The sequence below is a fragment of the Malania oleifera genome, chromosome 12 (assembly GCF_029873635.1).
Source record: "Malania oleifera isolate guangnan ecotype guangnan chromosome 12, ASM2987363v1, whole genome shotgun sequence".
Classification (NCBI taxonomy): domain Eukaryota; kingdom Viridiplantae; phylum Streptophyta; class Magnoliopsida; order Santalales; family Ximeniaceae; genus Malania; species Malania oleifera.
In genome coordinates this window covers 14,431,890-14,449,646 of record NC_080428.1, presented here as the reverse complement: position 1 = coordinate 14,449,646, position 17,757 = coordinate 14,431,890, and the positions used below count along the sequence as shown (strand labels likewise).

The 17,757-nt window shown below is 35.4% G+C and overlaps 1 protein-coding gene across 1 annotated transcript in view; it reads left to right on the top strand.

Moving 5' to 3' along the window:
• LOC131145204 (glyceraldehyde-3-phosphate dehydrogenase GAPCP2, chloroplastic) overlaps window positions 1-11,477 on the top strand; it is a 32,661-nt gene extending 21,184 nt beyond the window's left edge. Inside the window, exons 7-14 of the mRNA XM_058094349.1 lie at window positions 8,271-8,370; window positions 8,501-8,647; window positions 8,904-8,964; window positions 9,061-9,158; window positions 9,267-9,409; window positions 9,594-9,677; window positions 11,009-11,098; window positions 11,212-11,477. Coding sequence (XP_057950332.1) covers window positions 8,271-8,370; window positions 8,501-8,647; window positions 8,904-8,964; window positions 9,061-9,158; window positions 9,267-9,409; window positions 9,594-9,677; window positions 11,009-11,098; window positions 11,212-11,266 — 778 coding nt within the window. The 3' untranslated portion in view covers window positions 11,267-11,477. The remainder of the gene's footprint in view (window positions 1-8,270; window positions 8,371-8,500; window positions 8,648-8,903; window positions 8,965-9,060; window positions 9,159-9,266; window positions 9,410-9,593; window positions 9,678-11,008; window positions 11,099-11,211) is intronic.
• The last annotated feature ends 6,280 nt before the right edge of the window (window positions 11,478-17,757 follow it).

The window sequence follows — 17,757 nt, the reverse complement described above, 5'->3', positions numbered from 1 at the left end:
GCAAGAAAGGTATTTAGTGAACATTGGTACTAGGGGTAAGGGGTTGCTTATCTAATGTATGGTTCTCGGTTGTTGTGAATGGGGAACCTAAGCCTTGGTTTAGGGCTTTGAGAGGCATTAGACAAGGGACCCACTCTCTCCTTTTTGTTTGTCCTAGTAGTTGATATGTTAAGTAGAATGGTAGATAGGGTTGTGGATCGGGGGTTGGTGAAAGATTTGGAAGTGGGGAGAGAGGATTTGGTGGTTTCTCATCTTCAGTTTGCAGATGATACTATTCTCTTTCTAAATGATCATAGGCCTTCTTTCAGATGTATTTTGAGTATCCAACATGTTTTTGAGAGGGTGTTGGGGCTTAAAATAAATTTGGGGAAAAGTGGTCTAGCTAATATTAATGTGCTTTTTTGAGCGTGCTGGGGAGCGGTAAGGTGGGGTGTGGTCTTTTAGAGTGGCCTTTGACTTACTTAGGGGTCCCTTTGTCTGGCAATGTTAGATCCATGGAATTTTGGAACTTGGTGGTGGAAAGAGTGGCCAAGAGGTTGGATGGTTGGAAGGGGGCACTCTTTTCCATTGGGGGCTGAATCACCCTAATTCAGGCCTGTTTATCTAGTATCCCCTTATATTATTTTTCAATTTTTAAAATTCTAGTGGGGATTGCAAATAAGATTGAGAAATAATTAGAGATCTCTTATGATCTAGAGTAGGGGGGTTTTCGGGACCACTTAGTTAGGTGAGAAGAGGTCTGTAGGTCTAAATGGGAGGAAGGACTGGGTCTTGGAAATTTGGTGTCCAAAAACATCGCTTTCCTAGCTTTAAGTTATGGTGTTTTCCCTTAGAAGATCATTCCCTTTGGCATAAAGTGATTAGAAGTAAGCATGGGTTGGGTTAGGCATGAATGGGTGGTATACCATTGTTAGTTTGCGATGTTCTTTGGAGCGCCCATGGAGATTTATTTCTCAGATTTATCCCTTATTCACTCCTCACATTAATTTTGTGGTGGGGAGGGGTTCTTTGAAATCATTTTTGGAAAGATCTATGGTTGGGGAATGATGTTCTATCCACATCCTATCCTTGCCTCTTTCGATTGAGTTCAGGGCAAGATGGTATAATTTCTTTCTTTGTGGTTGATTTGGTTAGCCCTCAGGTTTCTTGGAACCTTCATTTCAGAAGCTCTCTAAATGATAAGAGTTGTTGGAACTCTCCTTGTTGTCATTATTGAACAATTGTCAACTTTCTTTAGCTAGGGATACTCGGTCTTGGGCTTTGGATCATTCGGGAGTATATTCTTGTAAATCCATTTTTTTTTGGGGAGTTTTTGACCCATTCCAACTCTTGTTTTCCTCTATTCTCATGCATTTGGAAGGTCAAAGCTCCCCAAAAGATTAAGGCTTTCATTTGGCTGACTGTGCTTAGTAGAATCTATACTAATAATCTGTTGCAAATTAGGAGACCTTTGAAGGCCTTATCTCTAGATGTTTGTGTGCTCTGTTATTTGGATTCTGAATTTTCTTACAATCTGATTCTGCTTGGATCATGGAATAAATTATTTGGTGTGTTGGGAGAAGCTTGGGTTTGTCCAGTGTCGGTGGAAGGAATGTTGGATATTTCTTTTGAGGGTTTTGGAAGAAGGAAGGATAGGGCTGTTCTTTAGAAATGTCGTATATTTGCAGTGCTGTGAGGTTTATGGTTGGACTGCAATGCACGGATTTTTTAGGGAAAAAATTGAATAGGCAGCTGGTTTGGAAAGATTCATTGCTTGGCCTTTTTATGGTGCGTTGGCTTTGGATGCTTTAAAGCAGCGAGCTTATTGGAAATTCGGTGAGATTGGAATGATTTTTTGCTTTGATATTTCAAAATATTTATTTGTGTTTTTAGTTAGTTTTTTTTTTTTTATGGATTTTCCAGATTTTGATGGGATGTGTCTTATTCTCCTCTTTGTAAATTCTTCTCTTATTAATGAAATCTTCTCTTTTGCTATTAAATAATAATAATAATAATAATAATAATAATAATGGCTGTACAATTCGAGTTTGTGTTGTCCACGGTAGTAGTAAGCACCCTGTTAATCCTATACTCTTATAGAACTTTCTCTTTGGTACATTCTATTCATTGTCAGTAATATGCATAGTCAAACACATAACAAACAATTTGAATAGAACTCCATGTGTTTGTGGCAAAGGATACTTGTTTATAGTGTCTTTCTATATATTTTTTTTCTTGTAACCTTACAAATGTACAAAATTGTCGAACATTGTTGTCTATGATGAAACCTTGAATCTTGGTTCCATATGGCTCTAGGAGTATCAAATATCTAATCACTGACCCTGCACAAACCCAAAGGGCAATCTCTTATCACCATGTAGGCTAAACCTTATATGTTGGCCAAGGTGTGGCGGCAATTGGATTTGTGTGGCAGAGGCCTTGGGTGTGGATACTGTCACAGTTGGAACATGGCACTTCTTTTTTTGTGGGAGCGGGTGGGGGGGGGGGGGGACTGTTGGCCATATTGTTGTAGTAATTGGCCCATGTCGCAGAGGCTCAGGGTGTGGGTCAAGTCATTGTCATGTTGTGCTTGACCTGAGCATGAAGGATTTGAGTAGCACTCTCACTATCAGCTATAGTTTTTTTGTGTGGAGCAGGTGCTCGCTATTATGCTATCTAATAGAGTCTACATCATAGTTTTGGCACATTAGCTTCCTCTTCTGTGGTTGGTTTTAGATTAAGTTATGATTGCTTATAGTCACAGGGAGGGGCTTCTATATGGATACTTAGGGTATTGATTGAAGTGGTTCAATAAAACTCTTGTTCCATTTCTTCTTGAATCAATTCAATAATTTTTGGGATATATCTGCATTGAGCTTTTAATGGCCACTATCTTCAATGTATTGTTTAGCAGAATTTCTCCTTGTGCTGCATTCAAGATTGGGCTTGAACTCTAACTTGTATTAGGACTTTGGTTTTCCTTGATTTTCAACATCTAGAAAGTAATGTCAAAAGAGAACAAATTTAAGGTATTGGACAATTAGATTATGTCATCATATTTTGTATAATCAGAAATTTATAATAATAAATATATAATGTAGTAGAAAAATTTATAGAGAAATATATTATCAGTTAATATATAAACTGATTATATTAAATAGAATGCCTTGTGTAGGCTGTTTTGCATTCATAATGCTCCAATCACATTCCTTTATTCTTTGGATGGGAGAGGAGCTTTATCTTTTGAGATTTCCTTTTCTTTTGGAACCTTGATGAGAGAGAGGTTAATGAACCATCAATTTTGTTAAGTGTATTGATTTTTTTTTTGTTCCTCAACTGAGGTGTGATTTACGGATTTGGTTAGGGTATCCTTCTTGTTCATATTCTTCTATATTATTCTATCTTCACTTACTGAAACCTTCCAAAATCTTGCCTCATTACTGTGAATAACGTCATTTGGAACATGAATGTGCATCTAAGATTATGGCATTTTCTTGGACCTTGACTTTTAATAGGACTGATATGAATGATGTATTAAAGGTAAGGATACCTTATAAGGCCATTAGATATTTGCTGATGTGTTACTGTAATGAGACTTGTTTGGTCTAGGTATGGTTCCTACCCTCGTTTTTTTTGGGGGTGGGGGGGATGAATTGGGTGCAATTACAATTGTGTTAATATACTAACTTTGAATAAATGTGGAAGCAATCAGCCAATCACAAACCAAACATAAACAAGCACCAAGGTTTGTATTGGTCCAGTTGCACGTGACCTATGTCCAGTCCCCAAAAACTCCACGTGGGTATTCCACTATTTCATTGTCGATTTGTGCACATGCTCTCAAAAAACGAACTCTTGTTTCAGTACAAACTGGGCTAATAAAGCTAACATTATATTTAATCCAAGATTGCATAAAAAATGTAAGTCAAATCTCATAAACTAAAGTACAATGCTATAGTGAAAAATATATGTGAGACCAGAGCTGCAGAGATGTATGGAGTTCAGCATGTCAAATTGTGGCTTCTTAGAATATCAGTATTAGTACAAGTCAACCTATAAACTGATGAGTTGTTGGATACAGTTAGCAGTGAGTGAGTTGAGATATGAGCAATTTTCAGCAAATAATGCTTTTAGTACTTCTGTACATTGAGCAATGCACACTTTGTCAAGAGTGATTCAAGAACTCGAAGAACTCACAAAAATAAATTCTTGATAACCACAAGCTAGTGGATCAAGTCTCTTTTAGATTGAGAAGCAAGAAATGTAATTTCTCTTAAGATCTATCTTTTCTTGAACGTTGCAGCCGAGGGTTTAATAATGGAGGCTGGACAGCTAGGATTGCTATTTCACACTAGGAAACAACAAATTTTGACTCTGGAAAATAAATCATAAATTCAAACTCAAAATTCGAATTCATGTTAGATACGGGTCTACTGCTGTTCCAAAAGCTGGTAGCATGCAATTCCACTTTTGAACAATTAAAGATAAAAAATTTGAGCTTACAGAGACGTATATGGCATGTATGCATGTTTAATAACATCACACAACTTGAGTATAACAATAATATTCAAAAATATGGATGGAAAAGAGTGAGAAGCAACCCAGCCATAATATTAATTTTTGTTCTCTTCATCCATGAGTCTATCCAGTCTCTCACAAGTATGCTCATGTGCATAGGTTGGCTGTTGGCCTGTTGTGAATCTATTGATGCCGAATGAGTTGACTCATGCTGTACCAGAACCCATTACCACCGATTTTAGAAATACTTACCAACAAAATAATTACTAGCAAAAGAATCATCACAAGAGCTTTGAAATCATCAAAATAACATGAAGTATATGAATTGATTACTAGGAATGCATAAAATGCATACATCACTTAATATGCCACTACTTTAATCAAGTTCACGACAATTGCACAACATTAACAATATTTGCCCTATATTTCAACAAAGACTAATGCATGTCCATTTCTTCACCATCAGGTGGCTAGACAGAGTTCTTCTTTGCAGTTTTGTGGAATTGTGCTATGTATGCCATTCTTTGGACTTTGTGGCTTGAGAGAAATGCATGGACTTTTAATGATAAAACATTTTCCCATTTGTTAGGGTATTTTTTCTTGTTTTTCTGGAACATGTTTTGGGGGGGGGGGGGGTTTCTCTGTCTGGTTGCAAAGGGATTGGATGGACTCACTTGTGTAATTGCATTAAGACTACTATAGGGTCTGCCTTATTGTCCCAAAATTTTTTTTTTCTTTTTTCTTTTTCTCATTAATGAATTCCTTTTATTATAAAAAAAAAGAAATATAAGCAGATGATCCTTAAGTAACTATTAGAGGAAGGTATCCATTAGGTGTGTACAATAATGAAAAAGAATTTTTTTTTAAATTACAGATTTTAGCATAATATGATGTAGGAATAGCTGGATTACTTTGTTTTTCAAAGGGAGAAGATGTAAAATGAGGGTGACAAATAAATTGGCATGCTTGAATTACAATTAACTATTAGACTTACACATTTATTTAAGTGCTTCTTTGACTCCGGACTAGCTCTTTTATTTTATTTTTTTAAACAGGGACAAGGGAAAATTGTAAATTAGCTTGAATGTCTAATACATGGAACAAGAAAGGAAATCTTAAATTATTACTAAACCTTAAAAGCTGCTTTTATTTGAGTCCTGAGGTGACTTCTAGATTGTCTGCGCTTGTAGGGTCTGTAACTTTGCAGTGGTCTTTGTCCTAATTAAGAGTTCCTCTAGTGAATTTTCAATCTAAAAGTTTTTGGGATCAGGTGATCACTAAAGTGTCTAAACATCTAGATGGATGGAAGGGTGCACATTTCTCTTTTTTTTTTTTTTGTTGGGGGGGGGGGGGGGGGGGGGGTTCCAATTGAGGTGCATCTTTCTTCAGCCCCTTTGTATTTTCCTGTTTAAGATTCCAGTGAACGTGGCTTGGAAGCCTGAGAGGATTATGCTAAATTTTCTTTGGATAGGTATGGGTGAGAAGAGGGACCATCTTGTGAGTTGGTAATTAGTTGCCAGGTCTTGGGAGGAGGTTGGTTTGAGTCTTGGTAATTTTGTGTCAAAAAACATCATTTTGGTGGGTAAATGGTTATGTTGGTTCCCTTCGGAAATTAATTCTGTTTTGCATAGGATTATTAAAAGTAAATTGGGTTTCCAAGATAATGGGTGGGATGCTAATTTTATAGCTAGAACTTCACATGTAAGTCCATGGAAATTCATCTTGTGGGTAATTTCTTTTCTCTTCCCCTGTGTTAAATACAGAGTTGGAGAGGGAGGTAGGGTTCGGTTTTGGAAGGATGTTTGATTTGGGAATGTGTGGTTTGTGTTGTTTTTTCTTCCATTTTTCATCTATCTTTGCTTCCTGATGCTCCTATTTCTTCTTTTCTTGTTTTGCAAGGCTCTTGAGGTTTCTTGGTTGTCATAATCTTTTAGATAGGGAGGTGGAGGAGCTTGCTTCTGTGCTGAGGTTGCTTGATTTTCTTTTTTTCTATTTTCATTATGGGGATTCTAGGATATTTTTTGTGTGTTGGGGGGGGGGGGGGTCTGTTGCAAATCGATCTATTCTCATCTAAACAGGTCTGTTCATTCTTTTCCTCTTACCAATAGATTATAGAGAGCTAAATTTCTTTCAAGGGTAAGTCTTTTGTGTGGATTGCCATTTTTAATGGAGTTAACACTGATGACCTACTGCATGTTGGAAGACCACATAGCTTTGTCTCTAGATATGTGTGCTTTGTGCCGTGGTAATAATCAGGTTTGTGCACATTTATTTTTTGCACTGTCCCTTAGCATGATGTTTATGGAGCAAACTTTCTGGTTTGTAGGGAGAGTGTTGATGAGTCCTGACTCTTTGGAGGCTTTCTTCACGTGAGTTGACTTTAAAGGTTTTGGAAGGCATATAAGTGTCAGGGTTTTGTGGTGGTGTTCTATTTTTGCCATATTTTTGGGGTATCATTTTGTATTTTTGGTGTTCTACTCTATAGGCTGTTTGCCATATACATTTCTTTTTAATTTATATATATATATATATATATATATATATATATATATTACTTTTAACAGGATTGGCTTGCTATTTTGTATTAGCTTACTTTTCCTTCAACTTTTTTTTTAAAAAAAAAATTTTGTGAGGATCCCTCTTCCTCTTTGTAGTTTGTATGGTCTTCTTACTTAATATATTTCTTTTTATGTAAAAAAAGTAAAATTAAAAAAATAATGTTAATGGGACAAGAAAATTTGAAAAACACAAATTCGCAATCCTATATTTAAACTGACCGTACATTTCATATAGATATGATGGGCAGACATGACAATTCAGGAAACAAGTGTTTGTTGGAAACCTCTACTGGAAACAAGATTACAAGTTCAAGCTACCTTCAATTATTCAAAATATTGAAGCGAAACATTTTGAGATGACACCTAAAGCCACTTGGGATTTTCTAGTTTTAGCCAGTGAACACAGATTGACTGAGGGCAAACCTAATGAAAATAGATTGGTTTTGTTGTCAGTTTCTAGTTTTAGCCAGTCACAGTGCAAGTTCTCTCCATATGACAATGGATTGCTTTTGTGCTTGCTTTGCTGTTCAGAAAGGTTTTGAGACTTGAGTGAGAGATGTCAGGGAAATGTGAAGCCCTAATGAGCCTAATCTGAGGTACTAAGCTGGTGATCTTTTATTGTGAGCTGTGCTTCTTGTTATGCAGCACACTCCAGAGATTTATAGTCACCACATCATCTTTAGACTTCTTAGATCTGCATAAAATACATTTGTGTGTTTGTGTTTTATATTCGATATTTCCGGATAGATTGTACTAAAAGATGAAACTAAATCTGATATTGAAAAAAATAAAAAACAATTAAACTGAAAAGAAAATCTGAACTGAAGTTTAAACTGATATAGTTTCGGTACAGTTCTGGTTTTCCAATAATATTTGTACATCATACTGGACTAACTGTTCTCATTATGCTCCCCAAGGATCAAGTCAATCTAACTGCTGCTATTTCATGGTTCATAAAGTATTAATTTGTGTTGTTTGGGTTCCTGATCTCTAATTGGCTTGATATTTAAAATGCATGATAAGAATAAAATGATAACATGGTCCTGGGTGGTGAAAATGTTAACTCCACAAAAAAAATTATTGCCAGTTGTAAACCTAATAGGTTTTACTCTGGATCTTGTACAAATTGAAATGGATGCTTTGGTGTTGAATGCTCTCATTGTGTTGGATTACTTTTTATTTCAAATATTAATATCCAAAGTCAACTCCAAATAGGGACCCAGCAAAGATTCCTTGGGCTGATTATGGGGCTGAGTTTGTTGTTGAATCTTCTGGGATTTTCACCACTATTGGGAAGGCTTCAGAACATATGAAGGTTGGTTATTCCTACTAGCTGGTTCAGCTCTACATTGATAGTTTCTCTTTGTCGCCAACTCACGCACCCATACTGAGGTGTGTCACACACTGTTATGTCTGCATGCTTAATGTTGAACTTTTCTCTGCAGGGCGGTGCCAAGAAGGTGGTAATATCTGCTCCATCTGCTGATGCACCAATGTTCGTGGTTGGAGTTAATGAGAAGACTTACAAGCCAAACATGGACGTTGTTTCTAATGCAAGTTGTACAACCAATTGTCTTGCTCCTCTAGCCAAGGTTTTATTCCTCTCTGAATTTTTGTCAGCTTATTGCTCTTTTGGGTTTTTAAGCTTTTATGGTTCCAAGAAAATATTTGATGTGTTTATTTTTACAATTGTTTGTTTGTTTGTTTGTTGTTATTTGCACCATCATTATTTCTAAATTCAAATAACTGTTTAAGCAACCACTCCTTTTTTATGTTGTCTCCAAGATTATTTACTTAGAAACTGCATCTTTACTCTATATAATGAATTTTATTGGTTACATCTTGCAGGTAGTACATGAAGAGTTTGGTATTGTTGAAGGTTTAATGACAACTGTGCATGCCACTACAGGTATCTTTGCCTCCTCCAGTGTCCACCTCCTTCGACATGTGCTTTCCTCTTGTCTTGGCATGTGCTTATTAACATGGATGTGTTGTTGATTTTCAGCAACACAAAAGACTGTGGATGGCCCTTCAATGAAGGATTGGCGAGGTGGCCGTGGTGCTGGACAGAATATCATCCCAAGTTCAACTGGTGCTGCTAAGGTACAAGACAGATTTGATATAGAAAAAGGTTCTTAGAAAAATATGCTGAGATATGATATTATTTTTTGTGGAAAATTATCCTGAGATTTTACTTCTCTGAAATTCAAGGCTGTTGGAAAAGTTCTTCCTGAACTCAATGGAAAGCTAACTGGAATGGCCTTCCGTGTCCCAACACCTAATGTTTCTGTCGTGGACTTAACTTGTCGACTTGCGAAGAGTGCTTCATATGAAGATGTCAAAGCGGCCATAAAGTATATATCTTATGGTTTATACAGTTTTGCTTACAAATCTCCCACTCATCTTCACCCTTTTTTTGATCTGCATTGTGTGTGTGTGCATATGTATTCTGGTCCTCTGGATTTGGGTTGGGGATGTGGTTTTGATTTACACGACACTATCATTCACTAGAGTTGCTCTCTGAATTTCCAAATAAAGGTTTGCTGCAGCGGGTCCATTGAATGGAATTCTCGGATACACAGATGAGGCTGTCGTCTCCAATGACTTTGTCGGTGATTCAAGGTACAACTCTCTCTCTCTCTCTCTCTCTCTCTTGGTCCTCTAGTGGAATGCTTTAAAATTAGTATGAAAGACGCTAATCTCCTCTGAGGTTTCACAAAAGTTGCAGACCCCCTATGAGATTTCAAAAATCTTAAGTACCTCCCCTGAGGTTTGGCAAGAAGACACAAATTGCCCATGTGGTTTTGAAAATTCCATAGGCCTCTACTGCAATTGATATTTGGGACACTTACGCCCCCTTCCTGTAATTGTCTTTTTGTTGAATATAAGGGGGAGGTCCTTGTCTTTGCCAAACCCGAGGGGAGGTACCTGGGGTTTTTGAAAAGTTAGGGGAGGTCCATGTCTTTTCGCTAGACATCAGAGGATGTTTGTGGAATTTTTGAAATCTTAGAGGAAGTTTACGTTTCCCCAGACCTTGGGAAGGTGGGTGTCTTTTGCAATAAGGTACATTCTGATTCCTATGAATGATGTAAAGTACACCAAGTGAACGAAAAGAAATTCCTATTTGGTGTTGTTTACCTTTTCTCATCATTTCAAGAGAAATGACTCTGAACAATACATTATTTTTAAAACTCGTAATGGTGTAGTTCTAAGTCAGCTTTAGGCCTAAGTTGTTTTTTTTTTTTATTCTATTCACTGGTTGTCCCTTTCGTTATTCTTTTTTACCTTTTCATTAGGAAGAAACATCCTTTTGTGTTGTACTGGTTAGATTTTTTGAATAGCATTCTTGTTTCCATCATAAAAGAAAGGCAGAAAGAATGAAAGAAAGAAGACATTTATGAATTTCCTGGACCCACACTCCTAGTTCATCAAGTTTTACTCGTATGTCAATTAATGTAAAGTACACCAAGAACATAACCAAATAAAATGTCCTCATTTGTTAACTCAAAAAAAGGTTCTTATTTATTTCTCATTTGAGCCGTCAATATATGAACTCTTGACATTACCATCAATGTGCTTCTGAGTCCGTTCTAGGTCTGAGCCATGTGTCAGTTTTAGGGCTAAGTCTTTTCTGCTTCTATTTCTGTTTCTTTTTTACTGGTCTTCTTCATTGCCCCTTTCATTCAAGAATGTTTTGCTTTTTTTATTTTGCACCATTTAGCTCTCGAATAATTGTCTTGTTTCTGCTGGGAAAAAAAGGGGAAAATGATGAATATCCTGGGCCTATTCACTAATTAATTGAAAATGATCAAGATCCCCCCAGTGTGGATAATAGGTTGAAAATGATATTAAAAACTCCCGGTGCAATGAATTTATTCTCTCCATTTTTGATTTATTAGATCTAATAATTACTCTTATTGTACTTAATTGCTTCTCGGCTAATTTTCTACCAGGTCAAGTATATTCGATGCAAAGGCTGGAATTGGTTTGAGTGCCTCATTCATAAAGCTTGTTTCATGGTATGACAATGAGTGGGGATACAGGTATTAACTCTGATTCTCTATGCACTCCCAAGAAAAATGTGTACACATAACATGTATGTGTAAACTTTTAGTGGCTTTTGTGGGGTCTAATAAATCTTTGTTCTCTCTCACAGCAACCGAGTGCTGGACCTGATAGAGCACATGGCACTGGTGGCATCCCACAACTGAATTTTATTAGATGGTAGCTGCCACTGCAATTTTTAGCACGAGATGAGTGGAGCTGAAATTAGTTGCCAAATTGTAGTGAGTTTTGGTTGTTCAAATGGCTTTTGTTGTCATCATGTTAGTTCAAATATACTGCATGGTGGATGTTGAAATAATTGATGCTCATGATGTATGAGCTCATTCCATTTAATACAAATCTGCTTGGATTGTGCAATCTCATGCTGGCTTTCATAAAGTGCACGTGCGTTTTTGATACATAGGAATGTAATGGTTTTGAATTTGTTATTTGATTTTTATGTTGTCAGATTCAATTTATATTCCATTCCATTTTATTCTCCTTTCATTTCCATTTCATTAACCAAATGCATGAGTGCTGTGCCGAGAAGTTACAATGACTGCCGTCCGTTTTTAGAAGAAATTCCTGGGACTGCCCGCAGGTTGGCCCAGGGCTGTCAATGGGGCTGAGCTCCGGGTATGTCCCAGTTCAGCTCTAAAGAAATTTGTCATGTTCAGTCCAAATGTCTTTTCCCAGTGGAAATTTGAGCGAGCTCAGTCCAAGCTTGAGCCCAATGCCTCGATGAGATTTCAGCTGAAGTTGGGCCAGGCAATTTTTCAAAATTTTGGTCAAGCTTTTTGATTTGAGGATCGCCACCGCACCCCCCGTGTTGCCATGTTATCGCGTGGATGTGCATTTCCAAATTCTACTAGAGGCAACATCCATGGGATATCGCATGTGAATGTGTAGGCAGGCTGGCGATGCCAAATTTTAGAGTTCGAAGGGCTTTAATTAGTTATTTACTGTGTCAAGTAAAATATATGGGCTGGGCAATTAGACATGTTCCTCAAAGAGAATTTTGCTTGAATTGTTGTGATGACAGCCAAATGCAGGGATTTTAAAAATGTGATTATTATCTACTATGGTCGGTATAACACGGCTTAAATTTCTATATTTTTTTCCTCCTGTCTGATGGAACCAGGTGGTCCTCGCCCGATCCATTGGTTAATTAGACCATGCGCCAAGGTATTAATGGAGCACCATCTCCCAACCTTCATCTTTCATTAGCCAGAGGAAATAGACACCCAAATATGTAGGAACACAACAGTACAATCCCTCTTGTGTCGACATATGCAAGGCCAAAGGATAAGTTGGGGTCAGTAGTTGTCCACGGTTTGGGATAGTTAACATGCTCCTAATTGCATAGCTTATGCTGGATGCCACATTAAGTGCCACCAAGGCACATAATTTCCTAACTATTGTTCTATAATGCTGCATGATGAGGATTCCACCTAAATATGGGCAAAATGTTGAGATTAGTTTGTAATTGTTCGTAACTGTCTTATCATCTTAAAGTTCCAGCAAGTATCCTTGTGTGCATAATTTATTGAGTTAGACAATTTAATTATCATAAAACTACTCTTTTTAAGGCTTATATGGAATTCAATTTTAGTAATAAGATCATGTTCTTATGTTTGATGAGCAGAATCAAGGGACGAATCTCACTCCATTGGCCCAATTGTGATTCTAGTTTGGATTTGCTAGAATCTAGTTTTGTATCATAGAATTAGACTCATTCTATGATAAAAATTATCATAAAAATAATAACAAATAGTAATAATACTAAGTATTGTTGCTATGCAATAATAATTGTTTTAAGGATAATTATTATTATTATTATGAATAATAAAAAATAATAATAGCACATATTAATCACTATTATAAATTATAACTATAATTAATTAAATAATTATGTAGTAGGGGGTTTATAAAAAAAAAAAAAAATGGCTTATTTTTCATTATTGAAGAATATTAATATTGGAAAAAATTCAAAACTGGGGTTCCTATAGCCATTTCATGTTGCCGAAATCACTAATTGCATTTTAAAAGCAATTCTGTTTTTGCCTTGGTTCCATCCTCCCTCAATTCTTTGCCAACTTTAATTTCATTTAGCAAACCAAATAGGCTGTTAGGATTTGCGGAATTATATTTTTCAAGCATTGAATTTGAAACAAGTTTGCATCAACCACTTACTAACTTTAAAAAAGATCACTTGCATAGATTATATTGAAATTCAAAAAGTTCAAGAATATTATGATTTATAGTTAAACATACTCATTTTAACAACATTTTATTTTCATGGACAAATCGCACTCATTTCTAGCCTCACTTTGGACTAGGCACGCCAGTTTATGCACTAGTCATTTTCCACCCTAAATTTTAAAAATAAAAATTTATGCTTACATTTATTTTATAACTTTCAATATAGGGCTATTGCAATTATTCACTAATTTTTTATCAATCAACAATTGGTAAATATAGGAATTCACACATGTTAGACACTAAGTGCCCTAAATATGTCTACATACACAAGCGTTAAGCTCGCACAGAATAGAGTTGCATTAGATAGTTGACAATTAGTGTAATACTTGTTAGATTTGAATGGCATGAATCCTTATAAAAAATTCACTAAGATGTTCTATGTGAACAAGGCATTGCTTTTATACTACTCGGATATAGCGAAAAATGGACAAGGGTGGGCTAGGCTAAGTGTCATTCCAAATGGGAGAGGCTTAAAAAGTTAGTACAGGAAAGTAGGATTAGATTAATAACTTGGAATATAGGGACATTTACAGATAAAAACATGGAGATAGTGGATGCAAAAACAAGTATAAAGTATAGGAGATATTTGAAATCAAGCTTGTTTGAAAATGATTGTACAAAAGCACGCAAAAACAAGATTTTGAATACTTGCAATAATGATGCAAGACTCACAAGCTCTAGAGAGTATTCCCACTGAAGACATATGAATTAAATCACAAGGGAACTCTCAAGCTCACTCTTAATAAAATCAATATCAAACGTATACAATGAGAGTGTGAGCTAATATGAACAATCTCAATAATACTCTTACTAAAAGATTTTAGTAAGTAAGATGAGTAAGAGATGGATTTTTGGCTTGTATATGAGAAAATAAGGGTTTGAAAATTCAGAGAGTTTTGGCTAATGATATTTGCTAATCCATCATTAATTTTTCCAAATGAACTGGTATATATAGATATACACAAAAATATAACCGTTAAGGGACATAGGAGTCTTTTTAGAAAAGATTAATGAAGGTTAAATATAATTAACCTTGTTTTACTGCAGTTAAAAAATTTCAACTTGAGAGTTTTAGTCGACCATATTCAAGGTTCGGTCAATTGTATTGCTGAGTTCGGTCGACTGTGGTCATTTTGAACTGGAGATATGGTCAACCGTATTAATGTGATTTTGAATCGTTCTAGGTTCGGTCAATTTAGTTGTTGGAGGTCAGCCATGAGTCAGTTCGGTCAATCGTGGAAGGCACGTTCATTTTAGAACGATTGACCATGAAGTCAAAATGTTGACTCTGGTAAGTTCGATCGATTGAAACTTCTATATAGCTTTGGATTTGGTCGACCGAAAGCCTTTTAAATTTTATTTTAAGTCCAGATTCTTACTAGAATTTACCCTTGATACACATAATATGATTTGTAAGAAAGAGGGGATTTGTGCAAGTGATTGTGTAGGGACTTAGGGTCGATATAAGGTCTAGGCATGCATTCTAATTTAGCCTAAAAACCTGGCGTCGGTCGAGCAGTGTTTTCTATGGTCATTGAGCTTTTAGTCCAATCATGCATTTGATGCAGATATTACAGACCATATTAAATATTATAGACCCAAAAGAATAAATGCAAATACAATAAAGAGAGAGGTCTTCAATCTTTCACTACTTCAGATGCCATATATGAATATGCTGGGAGTATGTGCTCTTTAAGGTCTTTCTGACATCCATTTCACTTTCATGTGTGTGTTATGAAAGATTAACCTGTTCAAGTACTTAAGCACACACATTAGTAACATACGGTTTGTCATTATCAAAACTAGGGATTAAACTCAAAAAGTCAACAATCTCCCCCTTTTTTATGATGACAAACGCATTAGAGTAAAATAGGTTAAGCCTGAAAAGACTCCCCCTAAGAATATGCATAATTTGAAGATAGACAATATAGCACAAGCATATACAAGGCAAAAGGCATATCAAATTGATCATGCATTTAATTTTTGCGTTTAAAGCACACTTAAGCTTAGACCATTCAAATTATGAGTGTAGGAGATATGCAACATTTCGCTCAAGCAATTCTCCTCCTTTTGGTATTAGCAAAATGGTTAAAGTAAAAAAAAATTGAGCATTATAAGTTTTTGCTTAAAAAAAATTTAACTCCCCCAAAAGGAATTAGCTTAAAACCACTCCCCCTATTTGATTTGAAAATTGGGCATAGCAATAATGCACAAAAAAAAAAAAAAAAAAAAAATGTATAACTAGTCATTAAAGATTGAAATGACATAATAAATAAGGTTAGACTAGAAATATATACAAACCATTGCAATTGAAACATATCAAGCAACGCCCCGACCCTCTACGTGGGCCTGGAGTGCTACTAATCCATTCATTTACCTGATAATCCACATACTAATATCATGTATGCAGCGGAAAATATAAATATAATCTCCAATTATATAATACTAGAGTTTACTATTCCTTTCCATATTCCAAATTAACTATTCACCACCTGTACTCACATATATACATGTCTCCAAAGCATTATTCACAAATACTAGTATTCACAACTATTCATTATCTGAAGACTTCAATACATAAAACATAAAACATAAAATATACATCTCAAAATTAATATAAAAATATACCCTTTTCTCTTTCTATTTCCCAAAAATGCTATAAAATCTCGAGTTCTCTTAGCTCGATCTCGATAAAATCCTAAAAAAGATAAATTCATATTCGGGTGAGACACATCTCAGTAAGGGAAGAAACAATATATTAAAACAGCGTGTGACTAACATAAGTTTATATAAACTGCGAAAAACATACAGATTTATACTCATAATCACATATATATATATATATATATATATATATATATATATATACATAATTTCATAAACTTTCTTTTCTCAGAATCATATATCAACATGTTTTCATAAACTTTCATTTCTCATCATAATATTTCAACATGCTTTCATAAGCTTTCATTTCTCATCATCATATTTCAACATGCTTTCATAAGCTTTCATTTCTCAGAATCATATTCTAACCTATGAGTATCCACTAGTATATAGCACAACGCGTCTGTGACTTATGGCTGATCATTTTTCATTTCATTTCTCACATTCATATTCTAGCCCATGAGTATCCACCAACATATAACACAACGCATTCGTAACTCATGGTTGTTCATCATATTATAACATACAACTATCGTGTCTTTAATGTGAAACCATCCTGAGGATACTCATGCCACATCATCATATATTCACCCTACATGACCGGATTGTGTTGCCTGTAGGCGGGACCTAACCGTGGTTGGCCTAGTATGTTAGATAAAAAATAAACACGTCTGTAGTATGATTGGCCTATCCAATCCTAGTCCAGATCCCAGGGGGTAACACAACCCTTCACAAGCTCAATCGACTATCTCGCCACACTCTCTACAAGACGTATGGTTGCACTAACACATATACTAGCAACAGTATCATGCTCTTAATATAACTCTAGTCCATCAGGGTTCTCATTTCCACATTTCTATTTTTATATTTCATCATGTTTGAATATCTCATCATATCTGTATAATTCTCATCATATTTATACATCACTTAGATCATCATTTCTCAATAGAAACATAACTATATATCATCTTTCATCGTTTTTCATTGAAAACATATCTATATAACACATTTTCATCATTTTCCAGTAAAAGCATATCAGTGTATCTCATTTCATAATTATTGAATAAAAACATATATCATCATTTCTATAAAAACATATCTATATTTTCATATCTTCATATCCATATCGAACATATCAATATATCTCATATTTTCATTTCTGTATAAAATATCTATATAACTCATATTATTACTTCTAAATGCAAATCATATTTATCAGTATATAGCACATTCCTAGTATAAAACGGTCATTTCATATTTCTCATGCCACGTAAATTTTAACTGATAATCATAATATAATAATCAGAGGGAAAATATCCATATCATAGTTTTTTAAAACTATATATCATGTTCTCAATTTCACATACTTTAATCAACAGTTAATTTCTCAAAAATACCTATTATAATTTATTCCCCTTACCTGCTTACTGAGAGGATTCCTGCAAAGATCCTAAACCCACGCTTGCGGAGTTTCGGAGCTCAAAATCCTGTAATCATATTTCCCCAGTTCAATCAACTCAACTCTATAATTATAATCATATTCACATTTCCTAGGCCCACACACTCCAATAACTAGTTAAACTGTAAATCAACTAATAATTCATCTCCCTTACCTTAGGCTTGGAGTGGTACTTAGAATGCCTAAATCAAAAATCTACTCTGATTAACCTGCAAAGGGTCGCTCCTAAGACCTCGTGGTAGCATCTAATCGTCAAATTGAGCTGAAATCGGA